The sequence below is a fragment of the Suricata suricatta genome, chromosome 17 (genome assembly GCF_006229205.1).
Source record: "Suricata suricatta isolate VVHF042 chromosome 17, meerkat_22Aug2017_6uvM2_HiC, whole genome shotgun sequence".
Classification (NCBI taxonomy): Eukaryota; Metazoa; Chordata; class Mammalia; order Carnivora; family Herpestidae; genus Suricata; species Suricata suricatta.
Window position 1 is genome coordinate 8,732,371 of NC_043716.1, and position 17,903 is coordinate 8,750,273.

Consider the following 17,903-nt stretch of genomic DNA (forward strand, 5'->3'; position numbering starts at 1 on the left):
TGAGCTGAAGTCAGATGCCTAACCCACGGAGCCACCCAGAGGTCCCTGCCAGAGACTTTACATATGGTACTAGGTTTTAGTGCCCTCACCTACCCATGATGGAGGGTCCCTGGCTCCATTTTACAGATGAGGAAACTGAGACCCAGTGATGTGAGTGAGGTAGCTTGCCCAAGACACAGCGCTGGCTGGGGGACGGAAAAAGCCAGGGCAGGGACGGAGGTCCAAGTCAGCGTTGTATCTGGTCCTACAAAGACCTTTAGCTCTGGAGCCTGGCACGCACACCAGACCCTGCGCCCTGCTTCTAGGTCCCTGGTGAATTATTTCAGCAGCCAAAGGCCCTGACGGAGGGCTCCTTGCCTCTGGGGTTCGTTCCTGCTGTGTGGACGACAGAGCCCCCAAGACTGACCCTTGGTATCCATTCCTTTCTTTCTTTCTTTTTAATGTTTATTTATTTTTGAGAAAGAGAGAGAGAGCCGGGGAGGGACAGCAAGAGAGTGGGACAGAGGATCCAAAGCGGCGGGCTCCGCGATGACAGCAGAGATCATGGCCGGAGCCAAAGTCAGACACTTAACCGACTGTGGTGCCCGGTGTCCAGTGCCTTCTAACAAGGAGGGAGCACGGTGGCCTGAGGACCAGGCTGGAGGGTGGGCTCTGTGCGGCACCCAGGCCCCTCCCTGCCCACCCAGCAGAGAGCCTTTCTTTCTTTGCTCTTAGAAATGTCAGTCACTGGGGCATCCTCGGTGAAGCACCGGACTTCAGCGCAGGTCATGATCTCATAGTTGTGGGTTTGAGCCCCGCGTCGGGCTCTGTGCTGACAGCTCAGAGCCTGGAGCCTGCTTCGGATTCTGTGTCTCCCTCTCTCTCCAGCCCTCTGCTGTTTGTGGGCTCTCTCTCTCTCCCTCTCTCAAAAATAAATTTAAAAACATTTTTTTTTTTTGAGAGACAGGGCAAGATTCCCTGCACCTTGAGCCTGCCTCCAGCCCAACTCACTCGGGGCCCAGAATAAACCAGGGCAATCCCCAAACAGCCCCCGCCTCCCCGCTGAGGCGTACCCCCCATTCCTGAAATTCTTTTTTAAAAGCATCTTTGTTATCGGTGATTGTTTGGCTGGCACCTTGGCTGGGACATCAGGGAGCTGCAGGTTGTGTAAGGTTGAGATGGGCCCCGTAACGGCTTGACTAACATCTCCTGTGACATGGTCACCACGGTCAGTTGCGTTGATAGCTTCACCCCGTGTGGTTGCAGGGGAAGAAAGAAAAAAGGAAAACCGTGTTTTCTTCTTTGTGATGAGAACTTCTAGGACCAGAACAGTGGTGATGACATCATGTCGTACGTTCCATTCCTGAAGTCCGGGGCCTTGGTTTCTTCATCTGTAAATTGGGAATGATGATGCGCAGCCTCCTTGCCTTATGGGGTTTCTAAACATCACACCGGAGGGTGTTGGGAAAAGTTCAGGACACCCCCCACTGATATGGCAGGGAGCAGACCCCTCCCGGGACTCACCCACTAAGCGCACATTTCCTGTCCCCAGGGCCCTGGGGACCCAGGCTGGGAGCCTCCCTGCTGGGGGCTTGGCTGGGGCAGCTCCGAGTGTGGGTCGGGGGCCCTCAGGGGCCATAGGGTGAGGGTGCTTGTTTTGCCTGCCCACCCTCAGTGGCCCCCTTGGTCTTCAGGGTGGGCTGGGGGCAGCCCCCCGCACCCCCCAGAGTGGGAATGTTACCATTGCCTGGTCCAGCCAAGGCACCAAGCTGAGAACAGAAGCTGTAGCTCCCACCGGAGGATGACAGAGACTGGGGAGAGGCGCTCGGGGACAGACACAAGGTTTACCCATCTCTCACATGGAGAGGCCACAACGCTTATTCTAAGGCTCTAGGGTAGAACTCCACGTTCCTCTGCTTCTCCAAAGTGATTAACGTGGTTTCAACCCCTCCCCCCACTGACTGGTGGGGAATCCGCCCTTAGTCATGCTTGGGGAGGCTGCCCTTTCCCTGGGGTTGTGCCAGAACCGCGGGGTCTTACACAGTCGAGAACATTCGGAGCAGGGCCCCTGGGTCCTAATGCACACTGGTCTTCATGCTTGGCCAAGCCCCCAGGGTCCCTTGCTGGGGGTCTCGGTGTGTGGTGACCCCTAAACCCTGTCCCTCCTCGAGCTTGGGGAAATGCCGTCCCTACCTGATACCCTTTCTACGGGAGCCCCGGTGGGGTTTTTCTTCTGGACGCCCGGTTAGCCTCTCGTTTCAACCCCACAATTCAGAAGCCCCTCAAGACACAGGACCACCAAGAGGGAGGAGTGAAATGAGCTCAGAAGCCACAGAGCAGGGCAATTTCCAGAGTTTTCCCTGTATGGAAAAGCAGTCACTAGTACCGTGGCCAGCCCCTCTTTGGCTTCGTTCTGGGTTGGGGGTGGGGGTCTTCGTCCAGAGGTTGGAGGGCTTGGATGTCTCCCTGTAGTGGGAAGGGGCTTCTCTGGCCTCCTGGGGACGTTCTGAAGATGTTCTTTGCAGCTGGGAAACCTTGAAGGGACTGGGGGGCTCCTCCCTTGCCAGGATGCTGGAGGGGACCCCCGAGCCACCTCCAGAGCAGAGAGGGCCGTTCTGGGCCTGTTGGGTGGGAATCCGGGGTAAGGCCGGGCCACCCCTGACCTCTGGGCATCCTTCCCTCTTGCAGGACCTGGGCATGGAGTCGACCTCTCTGGACGACGTTCTGTACCGCTATGCCAGCTTCAGGAACCTGGTGGACCCCATCACACATGACCTCATCATCAGCCTGGCCCGCTACATCCACTGCCCTAAGCCGGTAGGGCTACCACGGTCTGAGCCCGCCAGATCTGGGGGTGTGAGGCGGGTGCCCTTTGCCCGGGGAGCCCAGTGCCCCAGGAGGGTTGGTGGATAGTGCCCGGGGTCCCGAGGGGGACAAGCCCCTTGTGCAGACATCAAGCCAGTGGGCCTGATGCCCGCACCATCCTAAGGCCCAGCATCCGTAGCGGAGATCAGCATGATCCATACCGGATTTGTTGGCCCCCTGGGTGCATTAAATCTGAATTCACTTTCAACATTTAAAACTCAGAAGATTTCACACGTTCTTTATGTTTAGCTACCCTCGAGAAGTGGGAAACTCTGGTAACACGAAGCCCTCATTATGTGGGGCCAGGGCCACCGAGTAGAGTCATGTAGGTTGTACCTCTCATGGGTGCAGAGGTGGCAGGGGTGAGGGGAGACGAGACCGCTCAAATCCAGCCCTGTCTCTGCCACCAAGCCATAGGCACTGGGAGAAGTCTGTGTCCATCTAGAGGTGGACTTTTCCTTCTTTGCACAAATATACCATCTAAGTCTCACAGGGACCTTGCTCTGGAGCTGAGCCTCCTTTGTCTAGGGCTTTCTCTGTCTAGGGCCTTTGTCTAGGGCCTTCTCTGGCTTCTGGCGCCAGGACTCGGGGTGAGGAGGGGCCTGAAGGGCTGGCAGCCGGCAGGGGCCGGCGGCGGGGGGAGGGTTGGCAGTGGCACGCAGTAGAGGGCAGGGATGCTGGGCTCAGATACGGGATGGTAAGAAAAAGGGACGATGATGGCAGCGGGCAGCCTGGGAGCCTCGGCCAGGGGAGGAGGGGTGGGTGCCTGGAGCCATGGGGGGGCGTGTACCCCCTGGGCCTGGAGGCACCTTCACTTCTCATTCAGATCACACCTGGCTCAGCCTGGGGCACCTGGCACCAGAGTCTGCCGGCCTGGCAGGGGTCAGACCTCTGCCTTTTCTAGAATTTAGATGCCCACAGGTGAAGGGGTGATGGGTTCTGGGGCACTCAGAACAGCTCAAGTGGGAGAGATGTTATTTTCATGCCCATTTCAGCATTGAGGATGACCAAGTTCAGGCAATAAAGTCATTGGATAAAGGTTACACTCCAGATGTGATCTGGGCCCCAGTTCTGGGCTGAGTGGGGGCCGGTGCTCAGGATCTCTGCACTGTTCCTCAATTGCTGGCAGCTTCTGCCAGGGCTCCGGGGGGGCTCACAGGGGTGCATGGGGGCTGGAGGAGGGGGGCCTGTGCAGGGACAGCCGGAGCACCCGCCCCCCTCCTGCCCTCCCTGCCCATCCATGCCAGACCTCAGGAGACTGGATGGGGCAGAAAGGAGAGGTGGCCCTCTGTGCTGAGCTCCGTCCCTTCCGTCCAGGTGGGGACCACAGGGCCCGTACTGGGGGCGTCTTAGCGCAGGCCTCTGCGACACGTTATCACTGACCGCGTGCCTTACCAACAACAGGAATGTGTTGCTCACAGCTCTGGAAGCCAGAAGTCCAAGGTCAGGGTGCCCAGCATGGTCGGGTTCTGGCAAGAGTCCTGTTCTGGGTTTGCAGACGGCCACCTTCTTGTTATGGCCTCACGTGGCAGAAAGAAAGCAAACTAGCTCTCTGGCCTCTTCTTTTTTTTTTTAAGGTTGTTTATTTATTTTTTTATCTATAATAGTTTATTGTAAAATTGGTTTCCATATAACACCCAGGGCCTCTCCCTACAAGTGCCCCCTCCATGACCATCATCCCCTTCCCTACTCCTCCTCCCCTTTCAGCCTTCAGTTGGTTTTCAGTATTCAGTAGTCTCTCATGATTTGTGTCCCTCTATCTCCCCAACTCTCTTTCCCTCTTCCCCTCCCCCTGGTCCTCCATTAGGTTTCTCCTGTTCTCCTGTTAGACCTCAGTGCAAACATATGGTATCTGTCCTTCTCCGCCTGACTTACTTCGCTCAGCATGACACCCTCGAGGTCCATCCACTTTCCTACAAATGGCCATATGTCATTCTTCCTCATTGCCATGTAGTACTCCATTGTGTATATATACCACATCTTCTTGATCCACTCCTCAGGTGATGGGCATTTAGGCTCTTTCCATGATTTGGCTATTGTAGAAAGTACTACTATGAATGTTTATTTTAAGAGAGAGAGAGAGAGTGGGGGAGAGACAGAGAGAGGGAGAGAGAGAATCCCAAGCAGGCTCTGGGCTGACAGTGCAGAGTCCGACATGGAGCTCGAACTCACAAACTGTGAGATCATGACCTGAGCCAAAACCAAGAGTCAGACGCTTAACCAACTGAGCCACCAAGGCGCCCCGCTGGCCTCTTCTTATAACCCTCATGACCTCATCTAATCTTACTTAAACCCCTCAAAGGCCCTATCACACTAGGATGGGGACCAACATCTGCGTTGGCCGGGGACAAACATTCGGTCCACTACGTGGGTGTAGTTTCTTGGGTCACTTAATTAGCTGAACCTTGTCTTTTTTGTATATAATTTAAAATTTTTTTAATTTATTTTTGAGTGAGAGAGACAGACGGAATGAAGTGGGGTTGGGGTCAGAGAGAGAAGGAGACACAGAATCCAAAGCAGGGCCCCAGACTCTGAGCTGTCAGCACAGAGCCCGATGCAGGGCTCAAACTTGTGAACTACATGATCATGCCCTGAGCTGAAATTGGACACTTAACTGACTGAACCACCCAGGTACCCCTTAAAGTTTTATTTTTAATGTTTATTTGCTGTGAGAGAGAGAGAGAGAGCGTGAGCAGGGGAGGGGCAAAGAGAGAAGGAGACCGAGAATCCCAGGCAGGCCCCACACTGTCAGTACGGAGCCCAATGCGGCGCTTCATCTCACGAACATGAGATCATGACCTGAGCTGAAATCAAGAGTTGGTGCTTAACCAAGTAAGCCACCCAGGTACCCCTGAACTTGATCTTTCTCCACTCCAAAGGGGCCCAACAACACCCTCTCCTGTAGACCTGTGGCTGAAACGACTCTTGAGAAGGACAACCATGCGTCTGTCCTGGTCTAGCACCTGTACACGGCAGCTAAGGTATAACTTAGTCACTGAGCACCAACCGTGTGCCAAGCAGGGGGCTCAGGCCCAGCGGGTCAGTTGTGGGACACGGAGGCAGGAAGTGGGCTCTGAGTCTTAGAAAACAAGGGTCTGGCCTCTGATTTCCGGATTTCCAAGAGCCAGCCATGGCGTCAGCCGTGTTGGAGGCCCGGAAACCTGGCTAGTTCCCTTGTTTGCACCCAAGGCCACGTGGCGGGAGAAGCCCTTTGGAAGGACCTCCCACCCCCACCCCTGGTTGTGGTTGAGGCCGAAGTGAGCAGTCCCTACTCTAGGGTCCCAAAGCTGGTGGTGAGGATGACCCCCCAGCCCACCGCAATACGTGACTGGCTTGGGGCTGGCCAGGACTTCTCGTTCTTTTTCATCTGAGAACTCCAGATCAGCCCGAGTGTGGGCCTTAAGGTCATAGACCAAGATGGCAAGACCATCAGTATGAGGGGGCATCTCCCTCAACTGTGAGACAGGACAAAGGAAAGAGTTCCTCCTGGTCCAGTCTTGGTGAAGCATCCACCAGACACACAACCCTTCCCATCACTGAGATCACCCCCTCGAATGTGCCCATCCATTTTCTCAATCTGTGTCCCCAGTTGGATGTGGGCTTGGGCCGTGGCAAAGGGATGGGTCTGGGCCTGTCCTCAGGGAGAGGGGACAGGCAGAACCCCGTCCCGCCATGCCTGCGTGCTGATTAATCCACAGCTCAGCTTCAGACTCAGGCGTCACCCACCTCTTGGACATTTGTGCCCGGTGCCCCTGAGTCACCACCGCAACCCCACTACGAGCACAGATCGTTCAGTGGGAAAATCTGAGAGACCGTTTTTTTTCCCTGGGCCCCGGCTCCAGCCCCGCACATATATCCCATCATGTCGACCGTGGGGTGTGCCCGCTAAAATGAGGGCATGTGGGCAGTGATCTGTTTAGGAGGTGTCCCGGGGAAGCCAGGCTGGCCCAGACTCCATCCTGAGGAGGACAGATGGCTTTGGCATGGTCCCTTGAGGCACCAGGGGCTCCAACCATAGAGGGGCTCCCCGGGGACGTAAGCTCCCAGGCCCTTCTGTCCCACTGGCTTGCCTGGTCCATCCAGGTGGAGGCACACCAGAGAAGGGAGGGACACGAAATTGGGGAAAGTGGGTCCAGGGGGTTTGGGATCAGCAGCCATGTTGCCCATCACAGTCAGCACGTTCGGACAGCCCTAATTCCCTAATGTGCTGGGGTCTCTCCAAGGCCCTCCGGGTCCCCACGTCCTTCTCAGGGCTGCTGGTACAGCCTCCGACCGGACTCTGGGCCTCACTCCTGCCTCCCACCCTCTGTGCTCTGGGAACAGCCAGAGAGTAATCCACAAGGACAACTGGATCACACGGGAGCCTTGCTGAGCCGCCATCCATGTGACGTTGCATCGTAGTTTATCCAAACCCTTTCGTTGCCCCTGCCTGAATCTCCTAGATCATCTCTCATTTCCCTGTCTGCCCCGCTCACCCTACTCCAGGCACATAGGCCTCCTTGCTGTTCCCGGAGCATCAGATCCTTCCCGACCTTGGGCACTCTGCTGCCGCCTGTGACCACACCTGCCCTCTCTGGCCGGCTGTCCTCTCCTCCCTTCAGGCTCAGCCCAGCCATGTCCTCTCCAGGGCCACCTCCGGCCAGCCTAGTTCACAGAGCCCTCCTGGCCAGCCTTCGGGCCGTTCATTGCTTTATGTCACTCGCTGGTCTCCGAAGGCCTCTTACCTGTGAGCTAACCTATCGTCCGCCTTCCCCACCAGAACGTAAATTCCAAAGGGGCAAGAGATGGTGTCTGTCTCATTCACGATTCCTTCTTGCACCTGGCGGGAGGCAGGCAATGCATTCCATTGTGAATTCTTGAGAGGTTTTAATAATGGGACCATTTCCAGGGTTGTGGGCAGGAGAGAGGAAACCAATAGGGGATGTTGAGACGCCCAAAGATGAGCAGCAGCAGGAAGTTGCTACCACAGAAAGAGCCGTGGTATTTTCTTATATTTGTTTATTTTTGAGAGGGAGACAGAGTATGAGTGGGGGAGGAGCAGAGAGAGAGGGAGACACAGAATCTGGAGCAGGCTCCAGGCTCCGAGCTGGCAGCACAGAACCCGGCGCGGGGTTCAGACTCACGAACCGTGAGATCACGACCTGAGCTGAAGTCGGACGCTTAACCGACTGAGCCACCCAGGCCCCCCTGTGTTGTATTTTCTATTGCTGTGTAAACAAACTACCCCCAAAATTTGTGGCTGGCAGCAGTAGACGCTGCTGTGCAGTCTCTGTGGCTTAACTAGGTCATTCTAGCTTAGGGTCCCTCAAGACAGGGGCAGGGCTGCATCAAAAGGCTTGGCAGAGATTGGCAGACCTCCTTCCCGGAGCGCACGTCCCTTGGCTGTTGGCAGGAGTCCCCACTTCCTTGGCACATGGGTCTTTCCATAGGACTTCTTGACCTTCTTCCCATCATGCCAGCTGGCTTATCCCTGAGCAGGTGATCTGAGAAAGAGCAGGGCAGATGCCAAAATGTCTCTTATGACCTAGCCACATTCTATTGATCACCCGGGTCAACCCTGATGGGGTGAGGAAGGGGGCAATTCCAGGAGGCCAGGTCAATGGAGGCCATCTTGGAGGCTGGCCACCACGTAGGCTGAGACACAGACCTTTCCTCCTGTCCTTGGGTCTGGCTCCAAGCACTCTCGTTAGCTGAACCCACCTGGAAGCTGGGGAAGCAGGTTGGTGGTGCTGTCCCTAGCTCAGCCTTCCGGGCACCGAGAAGAGCAGAGAATGGACTCCGGGAAGGGAGTAAGGAGAAAAGCCAGGAGAACTCGGTATCTGGAGCAGCGACCAGTATGTAGTAGGAAGGACCGTCCATACTTGATGCATGAATGAATTTATGAATGAGTGAGGGAAGCCTTGGGGCTGCAGTAGTGGGGGCTGTGCTGGTTTGGGGCCTCGGGGAGCACACACAGGTGCCTGGGGCAGCCAAGATGACAGGTGGGAGTCACCTTCTGACAGTAGACAGGTGGAGCAGTTCCGGGTACTGTGACCCCCTCCTGGAGGGGACTGCAGTCGGTCTTAAGCATCTTTCCTGACAAGCCAGTGCGAGTCCGGCAGGTTATTCCCCAGGGCCCGGGTCAGAGGTAAGGGCCAGGCTGGAAGAGGGGGCGCGAGACCCGCGCCCTACCCTGCAGTGCCCTGTCACCCCTGACCTGCCCCTCTCCTTCCTTCTTCCTTTTCCATGGGCGGGAGGAAGAACTGCAGAATTGATTCCACAAACCGCCCTTGAGCCTTGGGCGTGGGTTAGGACTCGGTTGTAAGTAACAGAAGGCCACGCGCGGTGCCTCAAGCTGGGAAGAGTTTATCCTGCTAGGAAGGGTCCTGTGAGGCCCAAGGACCGCCAAGCTTGGAAGGCGGGGCTAGAACTACAGTGGGGCGCAGACATCTCTCCACCCCTCCTCTCTGCTCACCCAGGCCCAACTCTCCAATCCCGGGGCCGAGTTTACTCGTCCGGGTGGTGGGGATGGGGAGGAGGGGCGTCCAGCCCTGGGAGGAGACGTGGGCGTGTCTCGTCTCCAGGAAACGGCTGGTTGGCTGCGCTCGGCTCTGTGCCCGCTTCTGGACCAATCAGCTGCAGCCTGGGATGGGGTCTGGTTGCACAAAGGCGCTGCCGTGCCTCACCGCTTTGACAAGCAGAGAGCGCGCCGCACCCAGTGCTGGGCGCACGGACCCGTTCCTTGGCGGCGCTAATGTTCAAACTCCTCGGTCAAGGTGGCACCAGGGGCTCGTGGCTGCTCTGTATTGAGAGGCAGCTGTTTCTGGAAACCGCGCAGAAACGGCACTTCTTCCTCCCGCTCCTTGCGTCCTCTCCCGACTTCTCCAGCTCTGGGCCAGTCCTTGCTTTGTCCTGGTCTTCGCGCGTCCTCTCCCGACTTCTCCAGCTCTGGGCCAGTCCTTGCTTTGTCCTGGTCTTCGCGGGAGGGAGGTCGGGAGGGGTCTTGGAAGATGGACGGAGCTGGGGGAAATGAAATGGGCTCGCTTAAGGCGGCTTTTGTGGGTGCAAATCAGAGGAACACCTTGAATCCACCAAAGCAAAAGGTGCATCTCCGCGACGGTGGCGTGGGGATGGCAGGTCGGGAAGGATGTCGGCCTGAGCCGAGCTTTGCGTCCCCATTTCGTTTTACAAGCTGTGGGCCTTCCAGTCCATTCCACTTCTTTAAGCCTCCGTTCCCTCATTTGTAAAGTGGGGATAACAGCGCCGGTTGCAGAGGAGGGTTGTGAGTTACAGCATTGCGACGAGGTCGTGCATGCAGTGCAGGGGCGACGCCGAACGGTACAACGGTACAACGGAACAAACGTTCCCTGTTTATGTAGTCCAGGCAGACGGAGGGGAGCTCTCACTTCTGGAAGGACACTAGCTCGCGCTGAGTCTCAGATCAGCGGTGAGGAGACCGTACCCTTTGTCCTCGTTGGTGAGGAATCGGGCTTGTTCAGTCTCCCAGGTGGGGAACGGCCGCTCGCGGTCCACCCGTTGCCGCGCCTTGCACGCAGCTGCCCCCTTGTGGCCGCGTCCGCGCACTGCGGCGGCCGCTTTGCCGCCTTTTCCTCTCTTTGTTTCTTCCTTCCAAGGCCCAGCCAGCTCAGGCCCGGGGGGATGGCCCCGGACTTTGAAAACCCCTAGAGGTGGTTGGAGGAGGAGCCCAAGCTGAGGAGCTCGGTTCTCAGCTTTGGAGCAGGTGCCGTGGGAGAGTGACGATGTTCTGTCCCCGGGGTGGTCCCAGGAGTGAAGCAGGGCGGACCACCCAGCCCCACCGACTTGGTCCTTCTTGTCTTTGAAGCATTTTGAACTGGTGCTCCTCCACCTTGGAGACACAGGGGAATCACCTGCTTTGAAACAACCCCCGCAGGCAAGCAGCCGACCCGTGCTGGGGGTGACCCCCAAGCAGCAGGGATTTTTAAAGCTCTTAGGAGATTCCAGTGTGCAAGAGCCCCAAGCAAAGAACCACAGTTCTCCATGCACCATCTCCGTTGTCACCTCCGCGCACCTTTTGGCCTCTGCAGGTGGCCTTCACCCTGAGCCTCTTCTGGCCAAGGCCTCCTCACTGGAGTCCTGCTGACTCTTCCTCTCCTTGGTGCTCATGGCTCTGTGCCTTCTCCATCCCTTTGTGTGCGTGTTTCCTCCCCCTCGGCTCAGTCCACGGCCAGGGGGTTTAATCAGAGGCTAATGAATGTGATGAATGTGTCTTGAGCCCCAGCCTCACAAATCCAAAGCATCTCCCAGGAGATGTTCTGCGGGGCTGGACAATTGCCCCTCCCTGCCTTTTTGTCCCCTTCCCCCTGGAGCCCCTTGCCTTCCACCCAGCTCCCAAGCCCAAAGCCCAGACCCTTCCTCATCTTCTCCCAGCCCAGACCCTCTCCGCCTTGTGCAAGGTCAAGCAAGCGTGGAGGTCTCCATCACTTTCAGCCCTTTCCACGGGCCTGGCAGGGATCCCCCCAAACCACGAAAAGCTGATTCCACCCCACCTTCACCCCTGATCACTGTTTGTCACAGGGACAGTCTCAAAGTGCAGATGTGACCTTGCTGTTGTCCCTTGAGGGAGCACCTGCGCGCTTCCCCTTCTCCCCTTCCCACACACCCGTCTGACGAGGCTCAGCGAAAAATTAAGTCTAGGAATCAGAACATGCAGTCCAGGGGTTTGCAGGTGTAATCACCTGAAGTGACAAGTGACATCTGTTTATCGGACAGGCATAGGCAGTAGGAAGTGAGGTTCTTGGGAAACTAGAGACCAGAGGTGCCGTCTAAACCGATTCCTCTGTCTCCTGAGTCCCCATTCAGATGTTTCATCTCTTTGGACACTCAACACCCCCCTTTCCTACCTCTTCTCTCTCTCATCTCCCACCCTCAAGGTCTCCTCTTGTCTTTCCATGAGCCCCAGCCCTGCTCCCTAAGCCTCAGTTTCTTCCGCTTTAAAATGGGGATAATGAAAGCGTTTCCGGTCCAGGGTGTTGTGGGGATTCCATAAAGTCCTAGCCTAATGTCTGTGTGCAGTAATCCACATGACAGGTGGTAGTGGCTTGGACCAAAGTGGTAGCCATGGAGGTGGTGAGAAGTGACTGGACCCCAGGTTGTCACCTGCTTCTGCCCCTGTAAGACCCCCCACCTCCCAAACATTTGCACACATTTCGTCCTCACTCAGGGATGCCTCGTTTCCTCTCTCCATGCAAAGCTCACAAACTCATCAGCCATCAGCGGATAGCCGCTCAGGACGGCACAGTGTTTACGGTGTGCCTCCCTGGAGAGCTCTGTGCTGAGCTCCAGTCCAAGCACTCTACAAGTAGTAACTGGCTTCATCCTGACAATACGCCCTGGGAGTTTGGTTCTGTTATCCCTTCACAGTCAGGTGACTTGCCTGAGGTCACAGCGGAGGGACAAATCGAGGGTTCAGATCCACCCAGTTTGGGTCTGAGTCCATGTTCTTAACAACTCAATAAGCTGCTTCTCCACTAACAGAGTGATGGCGATGGTCACGGTCACCAAGCTGGCCTTTACCGAGTGTTCAGGGCACGCCAGGCGCTCTGCCTAGCACTGGTCGCGGGTTCATGGTTGAGCCGCACCACATCCATGTTGCTCTCTGCATGTGGGTTTTCATCCGAACCCCGGCACCTGCTGGCTCTCGGCGTTGAGCACTGGGCCACCTGGCAGGAGCACAGCCTCTTGGCCCTCACTCCCCCAGGGTTGGCGCCCGTCTATGGAGTTAACTTCCCCTGGCACAGAGCTGCCGTCTCTCTGGCATCTCTCTGATGCCCCCTGAACCCAGTGTAAGTTTACTAGAACGGCCATAACAAAATGCCACTTAAACTTATATTCTCATAGCTCTGAGGGCTGGAAGTCCAAGGTCAAGATGCTGGCAAGGTTGACTTCTTGAGTCCTCCCCGTGGCCTAGAGATGGCCACCTTCTCCCTGTGTCCTCACATGGTCTTTCCTCTGTGCGTGTCTGTGTCCTAATCTCTTTTCATGAGGACACCAGTCATACTGCATTAGGGCCCACCCCCAATGACCTCATTTCACCTTAATTACTTTGTAGTGGCCCTACTTCTGCATACAGCTGCATTCTGAGGTACCTGGGGTTAGGACCCTAATTTACAAACTTAGGTGGGACACAATTCAGGACAATTATTTCAAACTCCAGTGCTGATGGGCCTGCACTGCTTGAGCATGTGACTCTTGTTCTCAAGGTCATGAGTTCAAGCCCAACATTGGGTGTAGAGCTTACCTTAAAAAAATGCTGATGGGGCGCCTGGGTGGCTCAGTCGGTTAAGCCTCCGGCTTCGGCCTAGGTCAGATTTCACGTTCGTGGGTTCGAGCCCCGCATCGGGCTCTGTGCTGACAGCTGGCTCAGAGCCTGGAGCCTGCTTCGGATTCTGTGCCTCCTTCTCTCTCTGCCCCTCCCCCTCTCATGCTCTGTCTCTCTCTGTATCAAAAATAAATAAAACGTTAAAAAAAAATGCTGATTGTCCAGATAGAGTAGATGAATGAATTGGGCTGGGAAAGACTCAGCTCCCTCATTCTTTTATTTTCCCACTTTTGACATTTTTCATAGATATTTCCCTCTCATTTTTACTGTGTGGAAGACCAATGAGGGAGCATTTGTTCACAGCTGTCTCCCCAGCTCCTAGAACTACCTGGCACCTAGCGGGTGCTCAGTAAACATGGGTTGAGCAAATGAGGGAGCGGAATGGCCCTGGACTTTGGGGAGAGGTGGGGACCACGGTGAACAGTGGCTAGGGGGGCAGCCAGCCCTCAGCTCTGGTCAATTGTCGGATTGCCTGGAATTCAGAGTTTTCTATAAATCTCAACGTTGCCCTGATAGCAACGAATTCACAGAAGTGAGAACATTAGGCGGATCTGTTTGCAACCAGTGTCCTCTCCTAAGTGGGGGGTGCCCTCTCCCAAGGGGGGTCCCGCAGTGAGCCAGCAGGGCAGGCCTCTCTCAGCCTGCATGTCTCCAGTGGAGACAGAAGCTGGAGGTGAGGGCCTGGGCCCCCCTGCCTGTTCCTGCCACTCAGGGCCCCCACCTTCCTGTGGTCATCTCTGCAGGAAGGGGACGCGCTGGGCGCCACTGAGAAGCTGTGCAGGCAGCTGACGTACCACCTCAGCCCCCACTCCCAGTGGAGGCGGCACCGGGGGCTAGTGAAGAGGAAGCCACAGGCCTGGTGAGTCTCAGTCACCCAAGGTGGAGCCATCCTGCCCCCGCCCAGCCTCCCACCCCCACCCCCCAGGGTAGCCCCAAGTGAACCCACGCCAGGCTGGGCCTGTGCAACACAGAACTCCCTCCCAGGGGTGGAGGGAGGAGCTGGGACCGGAGGGGTTGTCTTGGAAGGTGCCCAAAGGAGGTGAGATGGAAGGAGAATTCAGGGTTGGGTGGCGTGGGGGGGTGGCCCAGTCTGTGGGTGGGGAGCTGGGGAGTAAGGGCCCATTCAGAAAGGGTGAGTGGGGAGGCGGACAGGAGGAGTTTCTAATTCCTGGTGTGAGGAATATGGATGAGGAAGTTTTGGGGTGATGGTGGGGTGGTCGGAGCATACGGCCAAGAAAGAATTCTTGAAGATGTCTTCGGTGCAAAAAGGTGACTTTATTAAACCATGGGGACAGGACCCGAAGGCAGAAAGAGCTGCGTGGGGTCCTGATGGGTAACTCAGCTTGAGAGGGGGTCAGGGACACAGAGGTCTCTATAAAGAATTTTGGAAGCAAGGTTGCCAGGACCTTGAGGGGCTACCTGTTGCTAGGGCAACACCATTTATCACCGTTTAGTAAAACCTCAGTCATGAAACCCTTCAGATGTATATCGGGGGCCACCAGCTTGGACTATGACTGCCAGCATAGGTCCTAGGGCAGCTGAGATAAAAGAAGTAGACCTGCGCAATCCTGGTGATTGGGACACTGTTCAGCTTAGGTTCACTTGCCCCCAGCCAAGTGTCGTCATCCAGGCAGCTGAGCTCCTAGAGGGAGGTCACTCTGCCTGTTTCAAGGACTTGTCAGTGGGCTGCAGGCAGGGGATGGTGCCATCTGACTGGCCACAGATCACCCAGCCCCGCTGCTGGGAGCCTTCCAGCCACAGACCCCAAGGATAGAGACTTCTGTTGTTTGCCGAGAGGAAGCCCAAGGTGTGATCCTTGGGCTGCTGATATTAACATATGCTCTTGAACCAGGCTGAGCCCCCTCCACCTTCCTCTCCTTCCCATGGTTGGAGCCCCGGGGCTCGCCTGGGGTCCCTGGAAGTGGGGAGCTCTGGCCACGGAGTGAGGAGTAGCAGACTGCGGAAGATGGGAGGAGTCAGCAGCTACCTGCCCCCCAGGCCCAGAGCCCCTGCGCCCCGCCCCTGCCTGCGGTCCTACAGGACTCTCCCAGAGGATTCCCCCATCTGGTGGGCAGGACCATCCTGAAAGAGAGACATCAGGAGACTTGTGACACTCCCCGGGAGCAGGAAGCTCTGTCCAAGTAATAATGACAGTAACAAATATCATCACGCACATGTACAAGGCACTGTCCTAAATGCTTGTGCATGGGACCTTATTTCAGGTAACAACTCTGTGGTACTCAGCTCCATTTGTGCAGTTACAACTGAGGCCCAGGGTAGAAGTCACGTGACTAAAGGTCACCCGAGTAGGAAGTAAAGCGTGAAGATGCAAATGCAGGCAGTATGGTACCCAGAATGTACCCTTAGTCACTGTAGAAACATCTGGGCCTCTTTCCCTTGTGGCTCCTTGAGCTCTGGACGGCCGGGCCCAGCCAGGCTGAGGACTGAGGTAGTGGCAGGGGGACCAGCGGTCCTTGTCTCTCCAGTCTCTGGCGTTGCAGGGCAGGAGGTGGTCCCGTGGCCGCTGCCTCCAGGAAAAGGCTTGCGTCCCTTGCTTGAACATTGCCTGCGCCTTCTCCCCTGCAGCCTCAAGGCTGTCCTGGCCGGGAGCCCTCCCGACAACACGGTGGACCTGTCCGGCATCCCGCTGACCTCACGTGACCTGGAGCGGGTGACCAGCTACCTGCAGCGCTGCGGGGAGCAGGTGGACAGCGTGGAGCTGGGCTTCACAGGCCTCACGGATGACATGGTCGTGCAGCTGCTGCCGGTGCTCAGTGCACTGCCCCGCCTCACCACGCTGGCTCTCAACGGCAACCGGCTGACCCGGGCCCTGCTGCGTGACCTCACCGACACCCTCAAGGACCCCAGCAAGTTCCCCAACGTCACGTGGATCGACCTGGGCAACAACGTGGACATCTTCTCATTGCCCCAGCCCTTCCTGCTCAGCCTGCGCAAGCGCTCCCCCAAGCAGGGCCACCTGCCCACCATCCTGGAGCTGGGTGAGGGACCAGGCGGTGGGGAGGAGGCCCGGGATGGGACAGTGGGCCAGAAGGACCCTGGAGGCGGCCCTTGGGATCCTGCCGAAGACCGCGAAGGCAGGGAGAGGGCAGGCACAGTTCAGACATGACACAAGTAGGGGGCCTCGCCAAGGAGTCCCGGTGGAGTAGGATGACTGAGGCAGGCTAGGGGGCCCCTCGAGGGGCCTCAGGCTGTCACCCAAAATGGGCCTGGGCAGCTCCACCCATGGGAGCCAGACTATAGCATCTGGAAAGGGGGCCATGTAACACTTCTCTTTGGTTTCCACTGCCCCCTCGCCCATCTCCTCTGCCTTCTGGCTCCTGACAAATCATCCTTGGCAGACTTGTGGGTAAAGTCTGTTTGGAGATGCAGAAAACTTGACCCAATGTAAGAACTTACCCCCAGGAATGGAGTATAGTTCTGGCCCTACATCTAACTTCCTATTTCCTAGAGTTTTTTCCTATTCTGGGAAGCAGACTCCAGCCAGATGCTGCCCAGATGTGTGCCCCCACTCAAGGCAGGTTGGAATCTTTACCCTAACACCTGGCTGAAAGTTGGGGGTTGGGGCACTGGCTGCCCAGAGACTCCAAGAGCCTAGTAGTCTCCATCCTGCTTGAAGTCTGGTCTACCCCACCTCCTATAAAGCCCTGGGGGCTGAGGAGCCATTCCCAGTCTCAGCCTCCATTATTAAAGCCCACACCCCTCAATAGAGCATCCCAGAATGCCTACACATCTTGGCATGCGTTAAAAAGGCTCACCCAGAAACCCCCACCCCATCACCACCCCTCCTTCACTAGGGTTCTAGTGTTGCTAGGGTGCAGTCTCCTTTAGAATTTCAAGGGCCTTTCTCCTAGAATGCCTTCCTGTGGAGTCCCCAGAGACCAGGAACCCATGAGGAGGACACTCCCAAGACCTACAGAAGGCTCCTTAAAAATCCCAAGACCATGAGACTAAACCTCAAACTCTTGGGGGTCTAGTGCCTCCCAGGTAGGCATCTAGACAGGGAGAAAGTAGAGGCTCCCAAGGAGAGTTGGGGGAAGGTTTTTCACACCCTCTTTACTCAAGGCCTACCAGCTAAAAATCCCCTCTAAGCACAGTAAGCCTAGATCCAAGGTACAGACTTCAAAGTTCAGGGAGACGAAACCAACCCTTCTTGAGCCCATAGTGAACAGAACTGCTCAGGCAGATGGCAGACAGCAGAGAAGCACAGCCTGACAGGCCAGTGCTGAGCCAGGCTTCAGGGCCTTGCTGGCCCCCTGCTTAGTGCAGAGCTTCAGGAGGGGGAGGCTTTGCGAAAGGACACGGCCCAAGGGCAACAGAGACTGGATCAAAGGTGTGTTAGCCTTAAATGCTTTGGATCTTTCACCCCTGAAGTCTGAAGTTGTTACACGCGAGGAAGCGGCTTAAGACTGACCATAGAAGTGTGGACAATACCTGGACTGCTCAGATCTCCCAGCAGTAATCCAGTTTTTCTCCAAATACATTTTTAAGAATCAGTACTAAAGACCAGCCTTTATTGATTGTGGTATGAGTTTATTTTTTAATTTTTTTTAATGATTTATTTATTTTTGATACAGAGAGAGACAGCATGAGAGGGGGAGGGTCAGAGAGCGGAGACACAGAACCGGAAGCAGGCTCCAGGCTCTGAGCTGTCAGCCCAGAGCCTGATGTGGGGCTGGAACCCATGAACCTGAGATCTGAC

The 17,903-nt window shown here is 56.3% G+C and overlaps 1 protein-coding gene across 1 annotated transcript; it reads left to right on the forward strand.

Moving 5' to 3' along the window:
• The first annotated feature begins 1,195 nt into the window (after nucleotides 1-1,195).
• On the forward strand, nucleotides 1,196-17,721 carry LRRC75A (leucine rich repeat containing 75A). Its single transcript, XM_029928875.1, has 4 exons — nucleotides 1,196-1,207; nucleotides 2,668-2,796; nucleotides 13,927-14,042; nucleotides 15,770-17,721. Exons 1-4 carry the CDS (start codon nucleotides 1,196-1,198, stop codon nucleotides 16,308-16,310), a joined length of 798 nt encoding a protein of 265 aa, XP_029784735.1. The 3' UTR covers nucleotides 16,311-17,721.
• Nucleotides 17,722-17,903: the final 182 nt, after the last annotated feature.

Excerpts from the sequence above, each read along its gene's own strand:
- LRRC75A (XM_029928875.1), top strand. Across the intron at positions 2,797-13,926 it reads ACATCCACTGCCCTAAGCCG|GAAGGGGACGCGCTGGGCGC; the intron begins GTAGGGCTACCA and ends TCATCTCTGCAG. Across the intron at positions 14,043-15,769 it reads AAGAGGAAGCCACAGGCCTG|CCTCAAGGCTGTCCTGGCCG; the intron begins GTGAGTCTCAGT and ends TCTCCCCTGCAG.